This window comes from Manacus vitellinus, unplaced genomic scaffold (assembly GCF_001715985.3).
Source record: "Manacus vitellinus isolate BGI_N305 unplaced genomic scaffold, ASM171598v3 scaffold_1_pilon, whole genome shotgun sequence".
Classification (NCBI taxonomy): Eukaryota; Metazoa; Chordata; class Aves; order Passeriformes; family Pipridae; genus Manacus; species Manacus vitellinus.
In genome coordinates, this window is record NW_021939396.1 from 35,457,934 (window position 1) to 35,477,167 (window position 19,234).

General features: G+C 38.8%; 1 protein-coding gene across 1 annotated transcript; it reads left to right on the forward strand.

The window, feature by feature from the left end:
- The first annotated feature begins 290 nt into the window (after positions 1–290).
- Positions 291–15,773, forward strand: GGH (gamma-glutamyl hydrolase). The gene is made up of 9 exons (XM_018079932.3): positions 291–460; positions 1,333–1,447; positions 2,823–2,873; positions 5,766–5,850; positions 8,873–9,011; positions 9,863–9,969; positions 10,068–10,158; positions 11,427–11,564; positions 13,752–15,773. Exons 1-9 carry the CDS (start codon positions 331–333, stop codon positions 13,871–13,873), a joined length of 978 nt encoding a protein of 325 aa, XP_017935421.3. The 5' UTR covers positions 291–330; the 3' UTR covers positions 13,874–15,773.
- Positions 15,774–19,234: the final 3,461 nt, after the last annotated feature.

The following is a 19,234-nucleotide window of genomic DNA, read 5'->3' on the forward strand; positions in this document are numbered from 1 at the left end:
ACTGTAAGCACAATGCTATGTACAATGTTTTTTAATAATTTTTTTACATATCGACGCCATTTTAATTAATAAACAAATTCTGGCCGAACTCTCCTCGTCTGTCACTGTTTGGCGGTACAAGGGTCCCTTTCCCGGGACGCAGACAAGGAAAAGGCCGCGGGCAGGACCGAGGGCATCCCTTGGCGCCGCACACGCCTGCGGGGCGGGGCGGGGCGGCTCTCCGGGACTGCATTTCCCAGGGAGCCGCGGCGCGGGCGGTGCGCGGCGCGGGGCCGGGCCGGGAGCGCAGCCCGGAGCCGTTCGGTCCGGTTGGCCGTGGGCGACGTGGCCATGGGGCGCTTCGCAGGGCTCCGTCTGGGTCCGGCTGCCACCCTCCTCCTCCTGCTGGCCGTGCTGCGCCGCGCCCCCGCCTTCGTGCTGCGGGAGCGCTCGGCGGAGCGCAACGACAAACCCATCATCGGTAAGGGGCGGCCGCTCCCCCGCATCCCCGGCCGCGCCGGGCTGCCTCGCTGCCGCCTCGGGGGTGCCGCGGGAGGGAAGGAACCGCTGCCGGTTTCTGGGTGGAGTGAAATGTCTCCCCGAGCGTAGGTTTGGTTGGAGCTGTTGCAAGTAGCGTTAACGCTATACATGCTTTCTCTAGAAAAAATCTTAAAACAACGATAGGCTGTTTATGGAGTTATGGTGCTAGGCAGGGAAGCCGAGTCTTCGTCAGGTTGTCTGTGTTTGTGCGGTACCTTGTGACGGGGCACCGTAGTTGATGCCTCGTTGTCTCCGTGCCTGTAATTCCTCCGGGCAGTAAATATATCGCTGCAACCTGTCATATAGGAAATGGGAGTTTAATTAATTAATTAATAAGACCACAAGCCTTATGAGGAGCGACTGAGAGAGCTGGGGCTGTTTAGCTCGGAGAAGAGGAGGCTCGGAGGTGACCTTATCACTCTCTACAATTGCCTAAAATGAGGTTGTAGCCAGATGGGGATCGGTCTCTTCTCTCAGGCAGCTAGAGACAGGACAGGAGGGCACAGTCTTCAGCTGCACGGGAGGGGTTCGGCTGGACATTAGGAAGAATTTCTCCGCAGAAAGGGTGATTAGTCATTGGAGTGGAACTGCCCAGGGACGTGGTGGAGTCACTGTCCCTGGAAGTGTTTGAAGAAAAACTGGGCATGGCACTTAGTGCCATGGTCTAGTTGACAGTGTGGAGTTTGATCAAAGGTTGAACTTGATGATCTCCGAGGTCTTTTCCAACCTAACTGATTCACTGGTTCTGTGATTCTTCTTTCAGTGTGTAATGTTTGAAATATGTATAGTGCTAATTTTTTTTTGACCTTTCAGGGATATTGGCACAGGAATGCCACTTTGGTGAGTTCCAGGGCTTTGGAAGATCTTATATTGCAGCTTCATATGTGAAATTTGTGGAATCTGCTGGTGCCCGAGCTGTGCCAATAAGGTATATTTTTTAATATCCTTAGGAGTAGATAATAATTGTATTATATAAGGGTGCCACTTAAGAAACATAGGAGGCAGTTGTGCTGCTTTTCTGCGTGTTTTTTGCTCCTCAAAGACTATTTGGAGTTTTCAGGGAGTCTTTAGAAATCAGAATAAAAGCAGAGTGGACGTGTACATTTTAATATTTCTTATGTTAATAGTCTCTTTTTGGAAAGTACTAATTTTTTTTACCTGTAAAATTGCCCTTTGTAGTTTGCATCTGTGGTTTTTGAAGTTAGCTGTTTTAAGTCTACTGTTTAGTGCCTACAAACATACATAGACATCTAGATACATAGATACTACTATCTTTTGTCACATTCTATAGCCATAGAATTCAAGGAATCAAGGAAGGCTATCAGTGCTCCTTTAAGAAACCAAAGTCCTGTTCTGTTCAAACTATGGGTTACTAACTCCATGTGTTGTATTTTGGTTGTTGGGTAAAAAGTAGCAGACTAAGTAACATAACTGACTGTACTTCATAACCAGCAGCTAGCTATAAAATACTAAGTGCACTAAAATCAAATTATAAAATTATAATTATCAGAACTTAAAAACTATACTAATACATCTGCAGAAAATCTACACAGTCCAATAAGAGCACCAGTTAAGTGCCTGAATTAGAAGCCAACATTCCTCACGTAGCTAGTGGGACTTTCAGAATGTTTGTTGACCAGAAGCTTCATCCATAAATGGATGCTTCTAATTCTGGCAATTGAGTTAGATGCAGCAAAGCTGGACACTTTACTTGTACCCAGCGTATCAGTTCTTCAGAAATGTAGCCATCTGTGCTATGTGGTTTTGGCTGGAGTAATATTAATTCTCTTCAGAGTAGCTGATATGGGGCTATGTTTTGGAGCTGTGCTGAACACAGGGTTGATAATATAGAGATTGTTTTATTATCACTGAGCAGTGTTTACCCAGAACCAAGCCCTTTTCTGCTTTTCATACTGCCATGCTGGCAAGGAGGCTGGGGGTGCATGGGTGTGACCCAGGATTTGCAGCTCTGCCCTTCTTGGAGTCAGCTGGAAACCGGAGTTGCCAGTCTGCAGGAAATAATAACCATACCCTTCCTGTAAAGGGTAAATTTTTTGAGCGTCTGCAAAAGGGTCTCAGAGTACCTAATCCTGAACTGTACCTGACAGGGCCCTATTTTCAGTCTTATGGATTGAGCTGTTTCAAGTGAAATGATTAATTTGAACTGGGTCTATTCTATTCTGTTTAAAGCATGCTTTCTACATATTTTCTATGTCTGACGCTTCTGTTCAATAACCATTATATTTTTGTGGTTAAATATGTGTATTTCATGTGTATTCTATAATGATTTTTTGGTGTTTCAGGTTAAATCTTACAGATGAAGAATATAGTAGAATATTCCACTCTATTAATGGGTGAGTTTTGAGCACTGATTTTCTGTTGAAACACATGATAGTTCTGTTTTTGAGCTCTGCTGTATTCCCAAGAACAGTCTTCCTACTCTATAAAGAGGTTGTGTTGGGCACTGCATATGTGAAAATATATTCTAAGAGAGAGAGTGCATTATTTCATCCAGTACTGATGTGCTTCCTTTCCTTCCTTGAGGAACACAACAGATAATCTGCAACAGTGCCAAGGCTCATCTTGGCATTCTCCTGTGCTAGTCTGCAGGCAGGCAGAAGCGGCATCATAGTTATTAACAATTTTGCGAGTGAAATATCCCACTTCCTCTCTGTTAATTTTTCTCTCCTCCTCATTTGAGCTGTCACCTTAATTTTGATGTTTAGTAGCACTTGCTTGATATTTCGTCTCTGTTCCTACCCTTTCCTTAACAGACTTTATTGTGGGCTTAGCAAAGTCAAAACCTTTTATGGTTTTTTAGCCTTGTGCTAAAAGTGCACTTTAGAAGACTAAAATCAGCTGATGCTGCACTCCACAGCCCTAGCATGTGATTGGGCTACTTGTAGTCATGAGGTGAGCATCTTAAACCGTGGATATTTTTGTTAAACTTATGCATATGCTTGAGTGTTAGTCAGCATGTGTAGAATTTTCAGAATTTTAGCCTTTGGCTGTCCTTAGAGAGCACTGTCCTCATGTACCACAGCATGCCCTGTGCACTAAACCCCTGGGTGTTTGCAGTCTTGTGATATATAACCAAGTATTAGACAGTGACACTTTGTCCCCTGTGGCTAATCATGTTGGAGACAAAATTAATAATTTCATCCCTTTCTCATGGCTACCAGCTTCTCTTTGGTTACCAAAAGGTCTTTTCACTAACGGAGTCTTCCATTCTTTCTACCTCACCACCTACCTCGATGCAGAAGAGGGTGTTAGGCAAGTAGATCCAGTTCCCATGTCCTTCTGTTTTTGCAGTGACTGTCAGTTGAGTTTGTGCTATGTAGGTGAGTAAGGATGTTCTATGTTTCCTCTTGTAACCCTCCACTAATGGCTTCCACAGTATAGCTGTGTGTATAAATAACAAATAAGATCTCTGGAGGGAATTACTTCTCTTTTTATGGAAACTTAGAATAAGAAGGAGATACAATGATCTTTCATGTTGCTTCTTTGCAGTTGGAAATTTCATATTATTAAATGCTACCTTCTTAAAATCACGAAATTTGCTATAGTAGAGACAAAATTTTATGAATATAGCAATGTACGCTTGAGGTAGCCTTTGAAATGCTCAGTGTACCTCATCAGCTCTAACCAGTTAGAGATACTGGAATACACGTAGTTGCATTTCAATCTGCTTATGACAGTGTCAAGCCATTATCATTGCTACTTAATGGGTTATTTCCTTTTTGTATTAGCGAAAATGGCAATCATTTTTCCTAATTAGTATTGACCAGTTTTTGGTTTGAACAAAAGGAATAGGTGGAGTGAATTTTTCACCACTTCCAGGTAAGGCTCACCTTATTTGTTTAATTAGATCTCTGAAGAAATCTATAATCTAGCCTGTTTTAAAAATACCTTCAGCTGTATTAATTTTCAGTGTTGACAATGGAGAGTAATCTGATTTATATTTTTGTGAATACTTCTTTTCCACCAAACACTTGGTGGCTTTTGCATGATCCTGTGCATTATTCACCTTAAAATAAACCTGGTCACAATGGTTTAAAAGCACAGTTGCTCTGCAAAGGCTTGGGGTCACTTGAGATGTTAGTTGATTCTAACTGCTTGTTAGTATCTCATTGATACAGGTTGCCATTTTTAGAGCACAGAAATGCTGAGGAAATCCTTCAGCCATTTTGGTAAAAAATCAACAACTAGTGGATGTGACTTGAGTAAATCTAACTGAGGTTCTGCAGCAGTGGGATGAAGAACACTCACACATCCAGTTCTGTTCTGTGGGCACTGTTGCAGATACAGCCAGCAGAGGCTTCTTTTATTTTATGTTACTGTTTTGATGGTATTTTATTACTTTCTGTGTCGTCATGTGTACATGTTGTATCTCTGCTAGACTGCACTGGATCTTTTTTTGTGGTGTTTGGGTTTGGGAATCCACACAGGGAATTGCTTCTGATGATTATTTTTTGTGGTGGAAAAGGCTTGTGCACTATTTTTTTGAAATTGTTTCTGAGATTGCTTGGTCTTCAGCTATATAGGATCCTGTGTGACCAAGGGTCATGGCCAAACTTACTTTTTTTTCTTTTTAATAGAAACTTTTTGATCTGTATTGTCTGCAATAAGAAGATCACTCTGCCAGGGCTGCAGTTCTTTCATGAAACTGAACAGGATGAATTAAGATTTGGGCCAGGATTTTAAAGGGTAGTAAGAGCCAGCTAAGAGTCAGGACAGGACTTGACAGAGAAATGGCATACAGCCTTTTTGTATACCAGCTGAAATTTGTATATTTTTTGTATTTTCTGTTTATTCTCTTCTATATGTTGCAGTAGGCTTGATCACTACTTTGTGGTACTAACCATTCTTCAATGGAAGAACAGTAAGATTTAGGATATGATTCAGTTAAAGACTAAACACCTAAACTTAGCTATTTACATGTGCACTAGCTGTCCAAAGTCACACAATTAATGGAATGCTAGTCAGTACAGTCAGTGGAGCCGACAGGGCTGTTCAACCTACCTACCTGCCAGTATCTACTCTAGAAAACCTATTTGAATATCCAGTGACTTTCCTGACTAGATCCCTGCTGTCCATAATGGAAGCATAGATGCCTGTCTATAGACTTCTGAAACCTAGACCTGAATCGTACCCTTAAAACTGCTATCAGACATTTCTCTGTGTATGTTGTCTGCATTCTGGTTTTATCACTGTTGCTAATCATATTCTTGGATGTTGCCTTTCAGGGTACTTTTTCCAGGAGGTGGTGTGGATCTTAAGACTTCAGAATATGCGAGGGTTGCTAAGATATTTTACCACAAGGCGTTAGAGGTAATTACTGAGGAACAGTCTGTTCTTGTTATTGTCACTGTTCAGAGATCAAAATGACAGGTTCATATTTTTCAGTTTTGCACTGGCATCCAGTGTGTTAACTGTAAGCCTGAAAATAGGTAGTTCATTTCTTGCTTCTGCATTAAAAAAAAGTCATTTAGCAGCTTAAGATTCAGACTTCTGACACCCTCTTCTGCTCAGAAGGAATTCTGGAGTGACTCTCAAATAAACCAATTCACAATAACATAACACTAATGTATATGTTACAGCAAGTGAAACACCTTTATTCTGCCTTATCTCTAGGTAGATTTAAGTATATCTTTGGAAGTGCAGATGAGGGATCTGCATTAGCACCTTATACCACTTTACCTATTTCTTTGCATTGGTAACTTTAATATAGCAGATTTTTAAAGTAAACTCTAGCTTAATATATAGCATACAAAAGTAGTGGGAAGAGTACTTGAGAGGTTGTATTAATTATCTCTAAATGTTTATATGATCATTAGCTTTATTAAGAAAAGATTTGAATTTCTGAGTAAACCGTTTCTTTTAAAGAACATCAGGAAGACTCCGAATCCTTATTAAAAATTTAATTCTCTTAGAGCAGAAGAGTTTCAGATACAAAGCACACATTTTGAGGTAAAACTTGCTTTGTGGAAAGGCATGGAGATGCACTGAGCTTTATATACAATCCCTGTGATTTGTTAAGAATCTCCTGTATTCAAATTGAATAAAAACATACATTTTCTTCCTTTTTCCCTCTTTACCAACTTTATTTTATTTTCAACTAACACTGATTAAAATTCTCACAAAAACCATACTTTGGAAAACTTTGCACAGTTCTAAAGGCAGTTATTAGTAGTGCTTAAACTGTTACTGTGGTAGAAGTGTTCATTGGCAGTGAGGAATTCCTCTTCTACCCTTGCTACCAACTTTCCAACAGCAAGCAAGCAAAGCACAGACAGTGGCATTCACAGGACGAGTCACTGATACAACTCAATAATTAAGTTCCCATCTCTTCAGCCCCCATGACACCAATGTTTTTATTCTTTTGTCTGTCTTTGTTCATGGTGGTTGTTAGTCTGTTGCCTTAAACTTGAGTCTTGCAAGGACTGTCTCACTTTTATGTGAGACAATTAATCTCATTTGTCTCTTTGGAACTGCTCACTGTGTGAACTGCAGCCTGTGTCCTGGTATTTAGTACTGGGGCAAGGGTTTCTCATGGTTTATTGCACTATTATGAAATTCTGTTTGCATTTCACAATGATGAACTGAATTGCCTATGTCATTTTATGGTCAGAGAGCTGATGTCATCATTAGCTGATATGTGTACTACCAGTGAATGAAAGGCAGGAAATAATTTTCAGTTCATCATAGGTAACCCTTATTAACAAGCCAAGGTTTTTCTTTTTCTTTGCTGTTTGTTGATTTTGTGTTTTGATTTTCATCTTTCAAGATTTAATTAATGCTATAAAATATTGGTAGTTTTACTAAGGTAAGGTAAGCTAGGACTGAATTTTATGTTTTCCTGAAGCCTATATCAGGTCCTTTTCATTTGCCAGTGTTCACAACGAGAAATTACTTTGATCTGGCTCTGCTGTAATATGAATAGAGGATGAAAAATGCTAATCCCCAATCAAGTCAATAGAATTTTACTAACTAGGCAAAAACCTAAATGAAATACTGTTTTCCAGCTTTTAAATTAGTTTTTAAAATGTGATGTCTTGGGTGTTGTTTAATACATGCTTAGCCTCCATGCTATTGTTTATTTAAAAAAAAGGGAGGAACACAAAATCTTTGTGTCATTAGTAATTGCTTTTAAACTGTAGTTTATTGTTTGCCTTCAGTGGTTTTAGTCCTCACTTGCAACTCCACTGTCTGTCTTTCATGTAAGTCCTGTGCCTAGCTGTGCGTGACAGGTGGTCATGCAGACTGCAGTACTATTAGCCTTCCTTCTGTATATTTTCCATGTCTTGCTCTGAGAAGTACTTCTCTGGGCTTTTATTAACATACTGTCAGAAATGCAATAGGGTAACACTTTTATTCTAAGCCTGTTATTTCAGCTTTCTCAAAAATGGCTTTGAACAGCAGCTCTCTGGGGGCAAGGAGGGTGTGTGTGTGTGTGTGTATGTGTTCTGTTATGCATAACTTTAAAATGTATAGAATCAAGTTAAGAAAGACTACTCAGATTTCACAAAAACAGGAGTTCTGAAACATGTTGCAGTCTCTTACATGTGCTTACTATCAGGTATAAATCATATAAAAATGCAGATTTCCACTGCATGTATGCAGTGTGCTTAGTTAAGTGACAGGAAAAACTAGTTGTATTCTCTTTTTCTTTCTTTTTCTCCTTTTTGCTTTTTTTCCCTTGTTTTCACACTAATTGCCAATTTTTGTGCTTTTCAAAATGATTGCCCCTTTTTAGTGTTGCTTAAACTCACATTTTCTCTTTCTGGAACACAGGTCCAAACCTGCTAGTTAAACAAATTTAGAAGTATGTCACTTAAGACTGCAGCTATGTTAGTAGTAGAATTCATGTTTTCCTAATACAGGTGGGTGGGCATGAGCCTGTGGATGTTGCAAAAGTCCCTTGCTAGGTGATCATAGCGTGCTTCATATAAAAGTCTGAATTGTAATGGATAGGCTTTTTCTCAATATAGTGACGGACTCATTTGTGTTCCTTCTAATGACTGTCTTTTTTATGGAAATGTTGCCATTTTGTGGTTTCTCTTTAGGCTTCTCTCAACATTACTTATTCATAGAACAGAACAGCAAATCAGTATCAACATTAGGCTTTTGCTTCTTCAACAAACGTGTATATTATCCCTTAGTGTTCATATTTTGGGAGAAAAACTAAGGGAATCTGTGCTTATTTCAATAGGATTATTATAATTTTGTACTACTGTAGTAGTTATACTTCTCACCTACACAAAAGAAAGTGAAAAGAGTAGGAAGTTGTTGTCAGTCTTTTTTCTGTAAACTTTCATTACTTTTTCCTTATGTTGTTACTTTTATTTTGAAGGCTAATGATAACGGAGATTATTTCCCAGTATGGGGAACATGTCTTGGACACGAAGAGCTTACGTATCTCACAAGTGGCGAAGTTTTGCTTGTTAATACCAAGACAAATGGTTTTTCACTCCCTCTGAACTTTACCTCAGGTGAAAAATTCATTACATCTCATGTCTGAGTTTTGCTGAGAGGTGGTATATTTTCATGAAAAATATTCAGGGGTAAATGTTCGGGAGGTTTCTGATGATTGTCTTGTTAAATTCTTTGTTATTAAGTTACCTTGATGATTTTTAGAAAGTCAGCGCAACTCTGTCACTTCTAAAGCAGAGATATGAGCACAAGCCATTTGAAACCAACAGCAGCCAGCAAAAACCACAGTTGTGGCTCTTTGAGTCATTTGATAATTTGGACCTACAAAAATAATGTCCATTTAGGCCCTTTTTGTTGCCAGGTTGAACAAATTCACAGGTTCAGAACGTATCAAACTAGGAGAGAAGGTGATTTTAAATTTTTCAAATCACATCTTTCCTAATGATGAATATTAGCATTACTGTCTTATTTGAATAGTACTGAAATCAGAGAGATCTCTTAAGATAGAGCTGTGGCACTCAGCAACACTTGTAAAATGTAGCCTCTGTGGATACTTTACCTTTTACGAGTAGTCCATCTGCAGATCATGTAGCATTCAAAAGTTCTGTCATTTGTGCTCATTGTGAGTGGAAATGAGCATCAAATAATGATGCTTATTTTAGTGAGAACTTAGGTGGCAAAGTTGGATCCTCTCTGAGTCAAGGCAGTGGTAACAGCATATTGGAAATGTGTTGTAGTTATTTCACTGATTTTTCTTGCAACGTATTCTAAAATAATAAAGTTTTACTACCAAAAAAGTTTTATTTTAATGCAGCATTTTATTAATTGTCTTCTGTTCAGTATTACTCCATTTGATAGCAGTTTGGATAATGGACAATATCCTTTTTTCATTTTTTTTTCTTTGTCATAGCTGCAAAAGACAGTAGGTTGTTCAGGAATTTCCCTGATGATGTATTACACGCATTTGCTACTGAGCCATTGACATCAAACTTCCATATGTGGAGCCTCTCCATGGAGGTATTTGATCTTTTTATTTCCTGCATACAAACACATTTGTTTTGTTAAAACTAGAAATAAATGAGCAAATAACACCTTTCCTCCCTTCTTTATCACAGAATTTCACAAATAATGAGAAGCTTCGTAATTTCTATAATGTTCTGACCACTAACACTGATGATGAAGTGGAGTTTATATCTACCATGGAAGGTAGGGAAATAAATTTGCTTTGGAAACTGTGACTGTAACAAACTAGTTCTTTAGAGGTGGTGTGGCATTGATGTTAATTCATATTGCAAGTTGTTAGAATAGCAGGATGAGCATCAGCTCTGTCAGTGCTCTGGCTTTGAGGAGCGTACTCTGTTTGCTGGGATATTTTGTCTTTTGAGTACGTAACTGTGAGCCTAATTACTTCTCTCACTTGCTGTTCCCCTTCCAAATATGCTATTACATTTTAGCACTGGCATATTTGAGTGCTGTGATGTGAACTGCACAGCCCTTGTCCTGTAGTAGTTTAATGCCTCTGCAGTGCAGTGTGCCTCTGTTGCGCCTTGCTTTCCATCTGTCTGCTTAGGCTTACCTTCCCTAGATGGTCTCTATCTGTTTACTGTATGGGAAGAGCAATTCAGGCTGCTGAGGGAATAGCAACATCCCTCATTACTTTAGTGGTAATACTGGTAATTGCACTCCTCCAAAAGCCTTTTGCATTACTTGCCTTATGTTGTCTGTTTTGCACTAGGCTTGCTCAGCTCAAGAAACAATTTAGCTCTTCAGGGAGTGCTTTATCTTGATCAGTGCATCACTAACAGCCCTACAGTAAGGCCCAGCTGTCACCAATGGGATTCTTCTGTGTGGCATACTGGCTGTCCTCCAAAAGAGAAGAATAGCACTTTGATCAGCAAACCTGATTAGGCTAATGACAGGCATCATCCCTGCCTGCAAGCAGTTTATCACAGAGCAGTCATCAGCTGCTGTGCTGCTGTTCTCTGTAAGAAAGTTAAGGAGTGACTCCCCAGCATGGATCAAGCCTGGCCAGAGCAGATGGGAGCTGCCCCTGGATTGACCGGGCCTTCAAGGAGATACTAAGTCTTGGATCTCTCCCATGGAACTGGCATCCTGTGTGGCTGTGAATATTGAATGTTGAGTGATGCTGGCAGCATATAGGAAGCTTTGAGACTGATACACTTGTAACATTATTTTTTAGTGTATATATATATATTAATTCTGAAACGAATAATCAAAAAAGTGATATACAAATATTTTCTTGCATGGAATGAGACCCTCCTTTTACAACATCCATTTATTTTCCTTCAGTTCTACTGTGATTTTAACAGCATTTCAACTTGTTGTTTAAGCTTTTGTGAAACTGTTAAGTGAGGCATATTTGTAGCTCATCCTTTGAATTTCTTTTGCAGTAAGATTAAGCACATAATTCTTAAGGGATATACCTTGCTTACGTGTTTTGTGTTTTGTTGTAGCATACAAATACCCAATTTATAGCCTGCAGTGGCATCCAGAGAAAAATCCTTTTGAGTGGAAGAATTCTCCAGGCATTCCACATTCCCCATCCGCTGTAAGAGCAGCATATTATATGGCTGATTTCTTCGTTAATGAAGGTAAAAAGTTTATTAGCTATAAATGTGGGGGGTAGCGTGAAGCATTAGCGAAAATCTTCGAAGACAGCAGACTTCTTTTTCAGCTGTCAAAGTTCAGTACCTCATACAGCTTTCTGAGAAGATGACTGCAAGCTTTATAGGCTTATAAAAAACCAAGGGATACTAGAAATAGAATGGCTTAGTCAAAGTGACATCAAAAGGCCAAGCATTCCACAAACTCTTTTCAGTAGACTGGCTCTAAAACATTGTGCTGTGACTTTCTACCATTTCAAAATATCACTGTAACATTTTGACCTCCCTTGCACAAAGACAATAAAACAAAAAAAGTACTCCATAATTCCAGAGGTTTCTTCAGTTCCAAACTGGCTTATAGTCATTCAATATCTTCTCAATTTTGCTTGCAAAAATGCATGTCATTAGGATTATAAATACTACTTGGCCAGTATATAGATGTGTCAAAGGGGTGCAATATAGTGCCCAACAGTTGTAGACTATAGACAGCACAAAAAGTTTTTTCATTTTACAGAGGCACTAATTTGTTTGTTTATACCTTAAGAATCTGAACATAATTAGTGCATAACACTGCTATTTATGACACTTCTTGTCTATTTGCTATAAATAAGCAGAATATAAATACAGGAGTATTTGAAGGAATCAAACTTTATTCCTTTATTTATCCCTATTAAACCATTCTGCTGTACTATTTATGAAATTGTCTTACCTGATTGATTGGCACTATGAAGAACATAATCATTAAGCTAATCGAGTTTGATCTCTAGACTTGATCTCTAATCAAAAGAGTCACCTATTAGAGAAAGTAGACAGTGATTTAAAGAAATACAACTTGTGCTGACCTAGTCATTGAGAGTGTAGAAATAAAAGTTGTACTTTGTACAAATTCAGGGCACTTTTTTGCATAAAGTAGTCCCAGTCCTCTTTGTGAAAAGGTAGCACAACCATGTAGAATTCCTTATCAGTATCTGTAAGCTTCCTGTATTTTAGGAATTTTGATAGGGTTCTTATGGCCAGACTGAACTGGGGCTCTGAGCAGCCTGGTCTAGTGGAAGGTGTCTCTGCCCGTGGCAGGGGGGTTGGAACTAGGTGACCTTTAAGGTCCCTTCCATCACACACTGTTCTATGATTCTATGAGATGGTGGACTAAGACAAAAATAACAGGGGAAAAAGGAGAAAATACAGTATGAGTCTGTTTTTTCTTTTGTAGTTTAATACTACAATGCAGTGTGTTTTCTGGTTTTGCTCACTACTTTCCCTGGTATCTCTTTGCACACTGTATTACCAATAGAAGTAAGCTTGCTCAGGCCATTATTGAAGTAAATGTGGCAAAACAAGTGCCAAGTCTGCTTGTAAGTCCTGTTAAGACACAATGTGAATTCTGTTGTATATGTTTACACATATACATATGTGGCACTCTGCTTGTGCATAGTGCCACACTATGTCACTAGCTTTTGGATCTGTTGACCTTCAATTCTATAGAGCAAACTTGCTTCAGCCAACTGTATGTGTCTACCCCCCATCTCATCTACCAAATTAGAAGTTATTATTCATTAGCTTCCCAATCTGTTGGGAAGGTAAAGAAGAATAAGCTGCTCATACTAAGTACTTCGTATCATAACTTTGTGATGAGTAATTGATGTTTTTGGCTGATGAAAGGTTGAGTGTCTTCCTTAACTTTGAAAATAAGCCATAGGGTAAAAAATGTAAACTATTCTCAGCTGGCAAAAATACACTCATCTGTGACAAATTAATAACTAAACCATTTTGCTGAAATACTATTTTTGTATCCATCCATCATTAATTTTAACTTGTGCGGAGTTGCCAGTGTGATACTTTCAGTAGGTTGATACTCTGATGCATTTATTTCAGTGTTACAAGTGTAGTAATACTGGTATTTCTGGTATATACTGCCAATATTTCCTGGATAACTATTTCTGTACAGTCTTGGCTTTAGATTTTCCCTCTCCAGCAATAAACTATGCTATAACTAGCTTTCTGAAGATATTTCTTCACAGTTCTTCACATAGAAGTTACTGTAATTCCATTTGCTGTTATACAGCAAATAATTCCATTTGCTGTTATTTTGCTACACAAAATAACTTAGTTTACCAAGATAGATATTGTTGAGGAGGATGACAGTAGAGTGATCTGTACTTTTACAATGTTTTACAGCCCGGAAGAGCCTGCACCATTTCCCCAGTGAAGATGAGGAAACAAAAGAATTGATTTATAATTATGCTCCAGTTTACACAGGAACATTTTCTGCATTTCAGCAAACCTATTTTTTTGATTGAGTATCTTGTCAAAGGTGCAGTGTATCTTGTCAAAGGTGCAGTGTTGTTATTTATAAATGAAATTATTTACCAGCATTGTGTAATTAAGCTGATATATTGACAGAAAGCCAGAACAGGTTTCTTTTACAATGATTTATTCTGCACTGTTGGAACATTAATATAAAAATTTACATTCAATACCATAATAATCGTCTTGGATCACACCTTAAGACAAGCTGCAGAAAAGTGCATTTTTCTTTCCAGGGAAGAGGACTCGATTATGCTTATAAACTTTGAAGTAATCACCTTTAGTACAAGGAAAAGCTTTCATATATTTTAAAATATGAGAGTTATCTTTGTAAAATGTTGTGGACTGTGATAGCACTAGACACTTAGATGTATTGCTTAGTAAAATCCTGTCCTTTTCAAATGATTTAACAAATGAGACTCTTGGATTTGTCATAAGTAAGTGTATACAACCAGTTTCTTGCCAGGGATCTTTTGTCATTTCAAAAATGGAGTAAGGAGGCATGATAGCAAAAAGATGTTTTTACCTAAGAAGCACGTTATATATCCAATCTGTGAAACAGTTTCTCCTGTACATTCAGTATTGTTTGGAGTCCTTATACCTTGTAAGGCCTTCTTAAATATGAGGATGCAGTGTAAAGTCAGCATTGCAAACATCAAATAAAATAAGTAGGTTTGGAGGTCATAGTTAAGTGCTGATTCCACTTTCCATTCTTTTCAATTAAGTTCTATATATCCTCCAAAATATGTCTGGGAGTTGAGAATAAATGTCAGATATGAGATCAGACATTCATTGTTTTGTATTTAAAACAATGTAAACCTAATTTTTTCTCTAAAGAGTCTGACTTTTCCCGTAGCTGGATAGAATTTTCAGTTGGAGTCAAGAGGTAGTTTCCTATTAACTTGGTAAAGACAAGTCTTGTTGGGTAGCTCAGTGCAGCTAGAATTCAAACAAAAGATGAATGTATGTGAGAAACATATTAAAAGCAACGTAATGTGATAATAGCAGTTGCATGCAATACACTGATACCTTTTTTCTTTACCTTGCTTCACGCTTAGCGAAAATTTTGTTCAGTGGTTTTGTGTGGTGTCCAAAAACAAACTGAGACAATCACATATAACTCTCTTCTATAGCACAGCTTCAAAATTGTTGTTAACATCAGTAGGGATTTGGAGTTTATGAAAAATTCAGGTTTATAGCTCAGCTCTGTTTTGTAGAACCTTGTATTCTCAGGTGCCATATCTGAATAAATCTGGTAAGTTTCTCAGGTTTTTCAAGTAAAACACTCTAACTTATTCTTTATCATGAAGCAACTGCATAAGAGAATGTGAAATACGTCAGATAAGAAAAAACAAACCTGTAAGGGAACTTTAGCTATGTCTACCAGAAAAACACTTCCAGGTAGTTACAAGCTTAAATATGTGATATTACAGCTTATTTTTACATTTTTCAGATCAGCCATCTTCAGGAAATGGTTATTGTTTTAATATAGGTGACTTTATTAACTGACTCCTGAGTAGAACCAAGTGTAAAAAGAGGGTTACACTCTACAGTTGCATATAAATGTAGCAACTAGGATACTTATAAACCAAGTCCATTCTTCTACTTTTTGTTCAGGCTGAGTTCTTTGGAATAGCTCAAAGAATTTGCCTAAGTAAGGAGGGCAGCTTTTAACCTTAAAATCAGGGATCAATCTTGCAAGTGAAATCTCTGCCAACAGCAATGGTAGTAATTAGTTCCTAAGTGTGTAACTGTAAGTAACATTTTGTGTAATATGGTGAGAGCAGTTTATATATTATGAATACATATGTGTCTTTCCTTTATCTTATAAATCCCTACTTGATGATATGCATGATTTTTCTATGATACATGAAATAAACTTTTATTCAAGCACGTGTGTACTTTTTTTCTCTTCTAGATGCCATGGATAAAGCATTAATAGTCACTGTCTTTTTGTTTCCATCTATGTTAGTCACAAATCAGGAAGTTACTGTACAGGTTACAAACTGTGTCTGCTTGCTATGGTTACAGCAATCCAGGGTCAGGATAAGTGAGATCCGTGGCCAGGCACAGACATACCCACAGCACAGCTCAGGCTGGGACCCATGCCCAGGGCCTGAGCTTAAATGTGGCTGCTAAGCCAAGGGGTAGGAGCTTTCAACAAGGCCACCCACAACTCATTGTCATACAGCCTTTTCACAGCAGGCTCATCCCAGGAGCAAGAGTGTCAGAGCTTGCTTGTGCCATGGGCAGCCAAACCCCTATGAAGGTGGGAAGAGGCTGCAGCACTGGTGGGGCTCTCAGGGCTCTGAAAGCCATAAGCAAAGAAACTGCTGTCTGCAATGTTCAGTGAAATGGAAACTTCTGTCTGTTGCTTGTAATACATGATATCTTCTATCATGTTCTCCAGTCAGAAGCAACCTATAGGAACCCAGAATGAGCTAGCAGTCACCCAATAGAGGGTTTAAAATTTTGTTTTAAAGAAGTTTCATTAGACCTCTCTACTCTGAGTGATGTATAATATGGTTTTTCATTGCTCAGATAGAAATTCTAATGTTTTTACAATTCAAACTAGAGAGAGAGAAGAAGAGGAGCCTGTGGCCATACTCTCAGCTTATTGAGAGTCTGTCTTATGAGCCTAATCTACTTGCTTGCTGCTGTGTGGGAAAAACATCCATTGATCAGCAAGGTAACCCCATGTGTCTTGCAGATTATGTTAAATCATTTTTAAGAAGGAAAAATTTGAAATGGTTTCCTCTGAAGTATTCTGCTTTTCCCACTAGATGGCCTACAAGAACCAGTATTTTATGCAATTCTGTAATCGGTGTGGTGGTGTCTAAAATTGAGTAAGATATTTACTGTACTGTGGTATGTAGTTGTGTACCAGGGTATTTGGGATGTGGGGGAAGAATAAGGGAGGAGACAGAATAACACTGGACTCTTTCTGGCACAACTGGAACTATTGGCAGGATTGCATGAGAGAGATTATATGAACATGGAATTAATTCATCTGGGATTAATTAGTGAGTATTTAAACCTTTCAAGCACTAGCTGGAGGTAACTGGAATGACATCCATCTTTTCAGGTTGTTGTTCCTCCCCTATAGCTACAGAATCTTAGTTCTATTTTCTATAAATATTAAACTAGCTCATGCAAAACAGGACAGCTTTAGGTTGCAAGAACTGAGAATTTGATCTCAGAAAACCTTTTTCGAGGAGGCAGGCAAGACCAGTTCGAATTCCTTCAGGTAAGGAAGAAATTGTAGGAAAGAAGCATCCTGAATAAGTACTGTAAGTACTGAATTAAAGAGTAAGAGCCTAACCCATAAGCTGCATTGTGGGGAGAAAAGACCACAAAACAACTCACCCAAACCCCCATCACTTTTCAGCTGGCAAGCTGTGCAAAATTCCCTGGCAAGCTAGTGAATCCAAAACAGAGATTAGTGTGCCATGACCCTATTCCTACTTCTATGCTGAGTAGTTTGGTTTTAGGTTAATTTTTAAACTTCTCCCCTTCAGCATCAGTGCCACCTTATTCATTGCTGTGGATGCTGCTCAGCACACCAACAGCAAAAACTGGACTGTATTGGACAGATTTCCATAGAAATTAGTGACCTATTAGGGATGTGGTGGTTCTTTTCTTGGAACAGCAAGAAAAGTATGGAAAGGGTTTGAACAACCAGGAAGAACAATAATGAATAATTTCCCAATTGGGTATTATCCCTTCATTGCCCTTAGGAGGCAGGAGACCTGAGGTGAGAGAAAGAGCTGTGTATGTAACCAGGTGGCTGAAAACTGCATGACAGTGCACACTTAAAAGTGTTTGGGTATGAGGTGGGAAGGTGTACACAAGATTTCAGTCACTTTTACCACAGTCATTAATTTTTTATTTTATCTGGGGTTATGTTTTGTTTTGGTCTTTTTTTCTTCTGTGGAGGTCCTGTGTATGTATCTGGTGGTGGTTTTATCAGAAAAGCTGTATGAATTGGCTGAGGTCCAAGATCCATTAAGGTTTCTAAGTGCCTTTTCAAATTATTTTCGTTTGAGTACTTACATGGAAGATAGATTGACAGATACTGTGAAGTGATTGATTACCTTCCCTTGTTAGCCTTCTTTCCCAGGGCAGACCTCTTCTCTAATACAGTGCTTGATTTATAGGGCAAATAGTGAAGTATATTCCTGCCCGCCCAGGGCCACCTGTTGATAAGAATACTGTTCCAGCTTTCATCACTTCCTCATTATGTTTATATCAGTTTCATATGTAAGCAGTATGTTTTAAGAGCAAACTTCCTCTGTCAGTTTTTATATAACCAAAAAAATTCCAAGATCCTTTTATCCAAAGAAGTTTAGATCATTTAAAAATAGCTATCATTATTTGGAGGAGCACTTGAACAAAGTATTTACTCTGTATTTAAGCAAAAACCTCTCAAATTCTCTGTGATTCTCAGAAATGTAGTGAACAAACATTGCTTGCAACTAAACTTTCTGAAAATGAAAAGCAAAAAGCAAACAAACAGAAAGGTTAAACGGAGTAAATTCTAGAAGTTGTTGCTCCTGATCATCAAAAAAATTGGGTTGAGTACCATTAGCCTGTGGGCTGGTTTTGGCTGGAGTAGAGTTAATTCTTTTCACAGTTGCTGGTATGGAGCTCTGTTTTGGATTTGTGCTGAACACAGTGCTGATAATTCAGGGATGTTTTTGTTTTGGCTGAGCAGTGCTCACACAGAGGTAAGGCCCTTTCAGCTTCTCACCCCTCTCCGCCACTAATCAGGCTGGGGGTGCACAAGGAGCTGTGAGAGGACATAGCTGGAACAGTTGATCCCAACTGACCACAGGGATATTCCATTCCATATGGCATCATGCTCAGCATATAGATGTGGTGGAAAGAGGAGGAAGGAGAGGATATCGGGAGTTACGGCATTTGTCTTTCCAAGGGATTGTTAGACATGATGGAGCTCAGCTTTTCTGGAGATGACAGAACACCTGCCTGCCTATGGGAAATGGTTATTTAATTTCTTGGGTTGCTATGCTTTCATGCACAGCTTTTGCTTTACTTATTAAACTGTCTTTATCTCAGCCCATGAGTTTTCTCACTTTTTCTCTTCTGATTCTCTTCCCCATCCCTCTGTGGGGGGAGTGAGTAAGCAGCTGCGTGGGGCTTAGTTATGGGCTGGAGTTAAATCACAGCAGTTTGTGACTATGTAGCTCCCAAACTTCCTTTGATGATCTTTTTCACTGTGTGCCTGCAGTTATATGAGTCCAACAGCTGATATTACGTGTGCTTTCTTGCTATTTCCCAAAGAATAGATCAGCAAAACAGAAAGATTAAAATAGCAATTTTCTAGCTAGAAGCAC

Bases quoted from the DNA above. Each gene is read 5' to 3' on its own strand.
- GGH (XM_018079932.3), top strand. From the start codon at position 331: ATGGGGCGCTTCGCAGGGCTCCGTCTGGGTCCGGCTGCCACCCTCCTC. The intron at 5,851-8,872 runs GTAATTACTGAG...TTTATTTTGAAG, and splicing joins TTTACCACAAGGCGTTAGAG to GCTAATGATAACGGAGATTA. The intron at 10,159-11,426 runs GTAGGGAAATAA...GTTTTGTTGTAG, and splicing joins GTTTATATCTACCATGGAAG to CATACAAATACCCAATTTAT.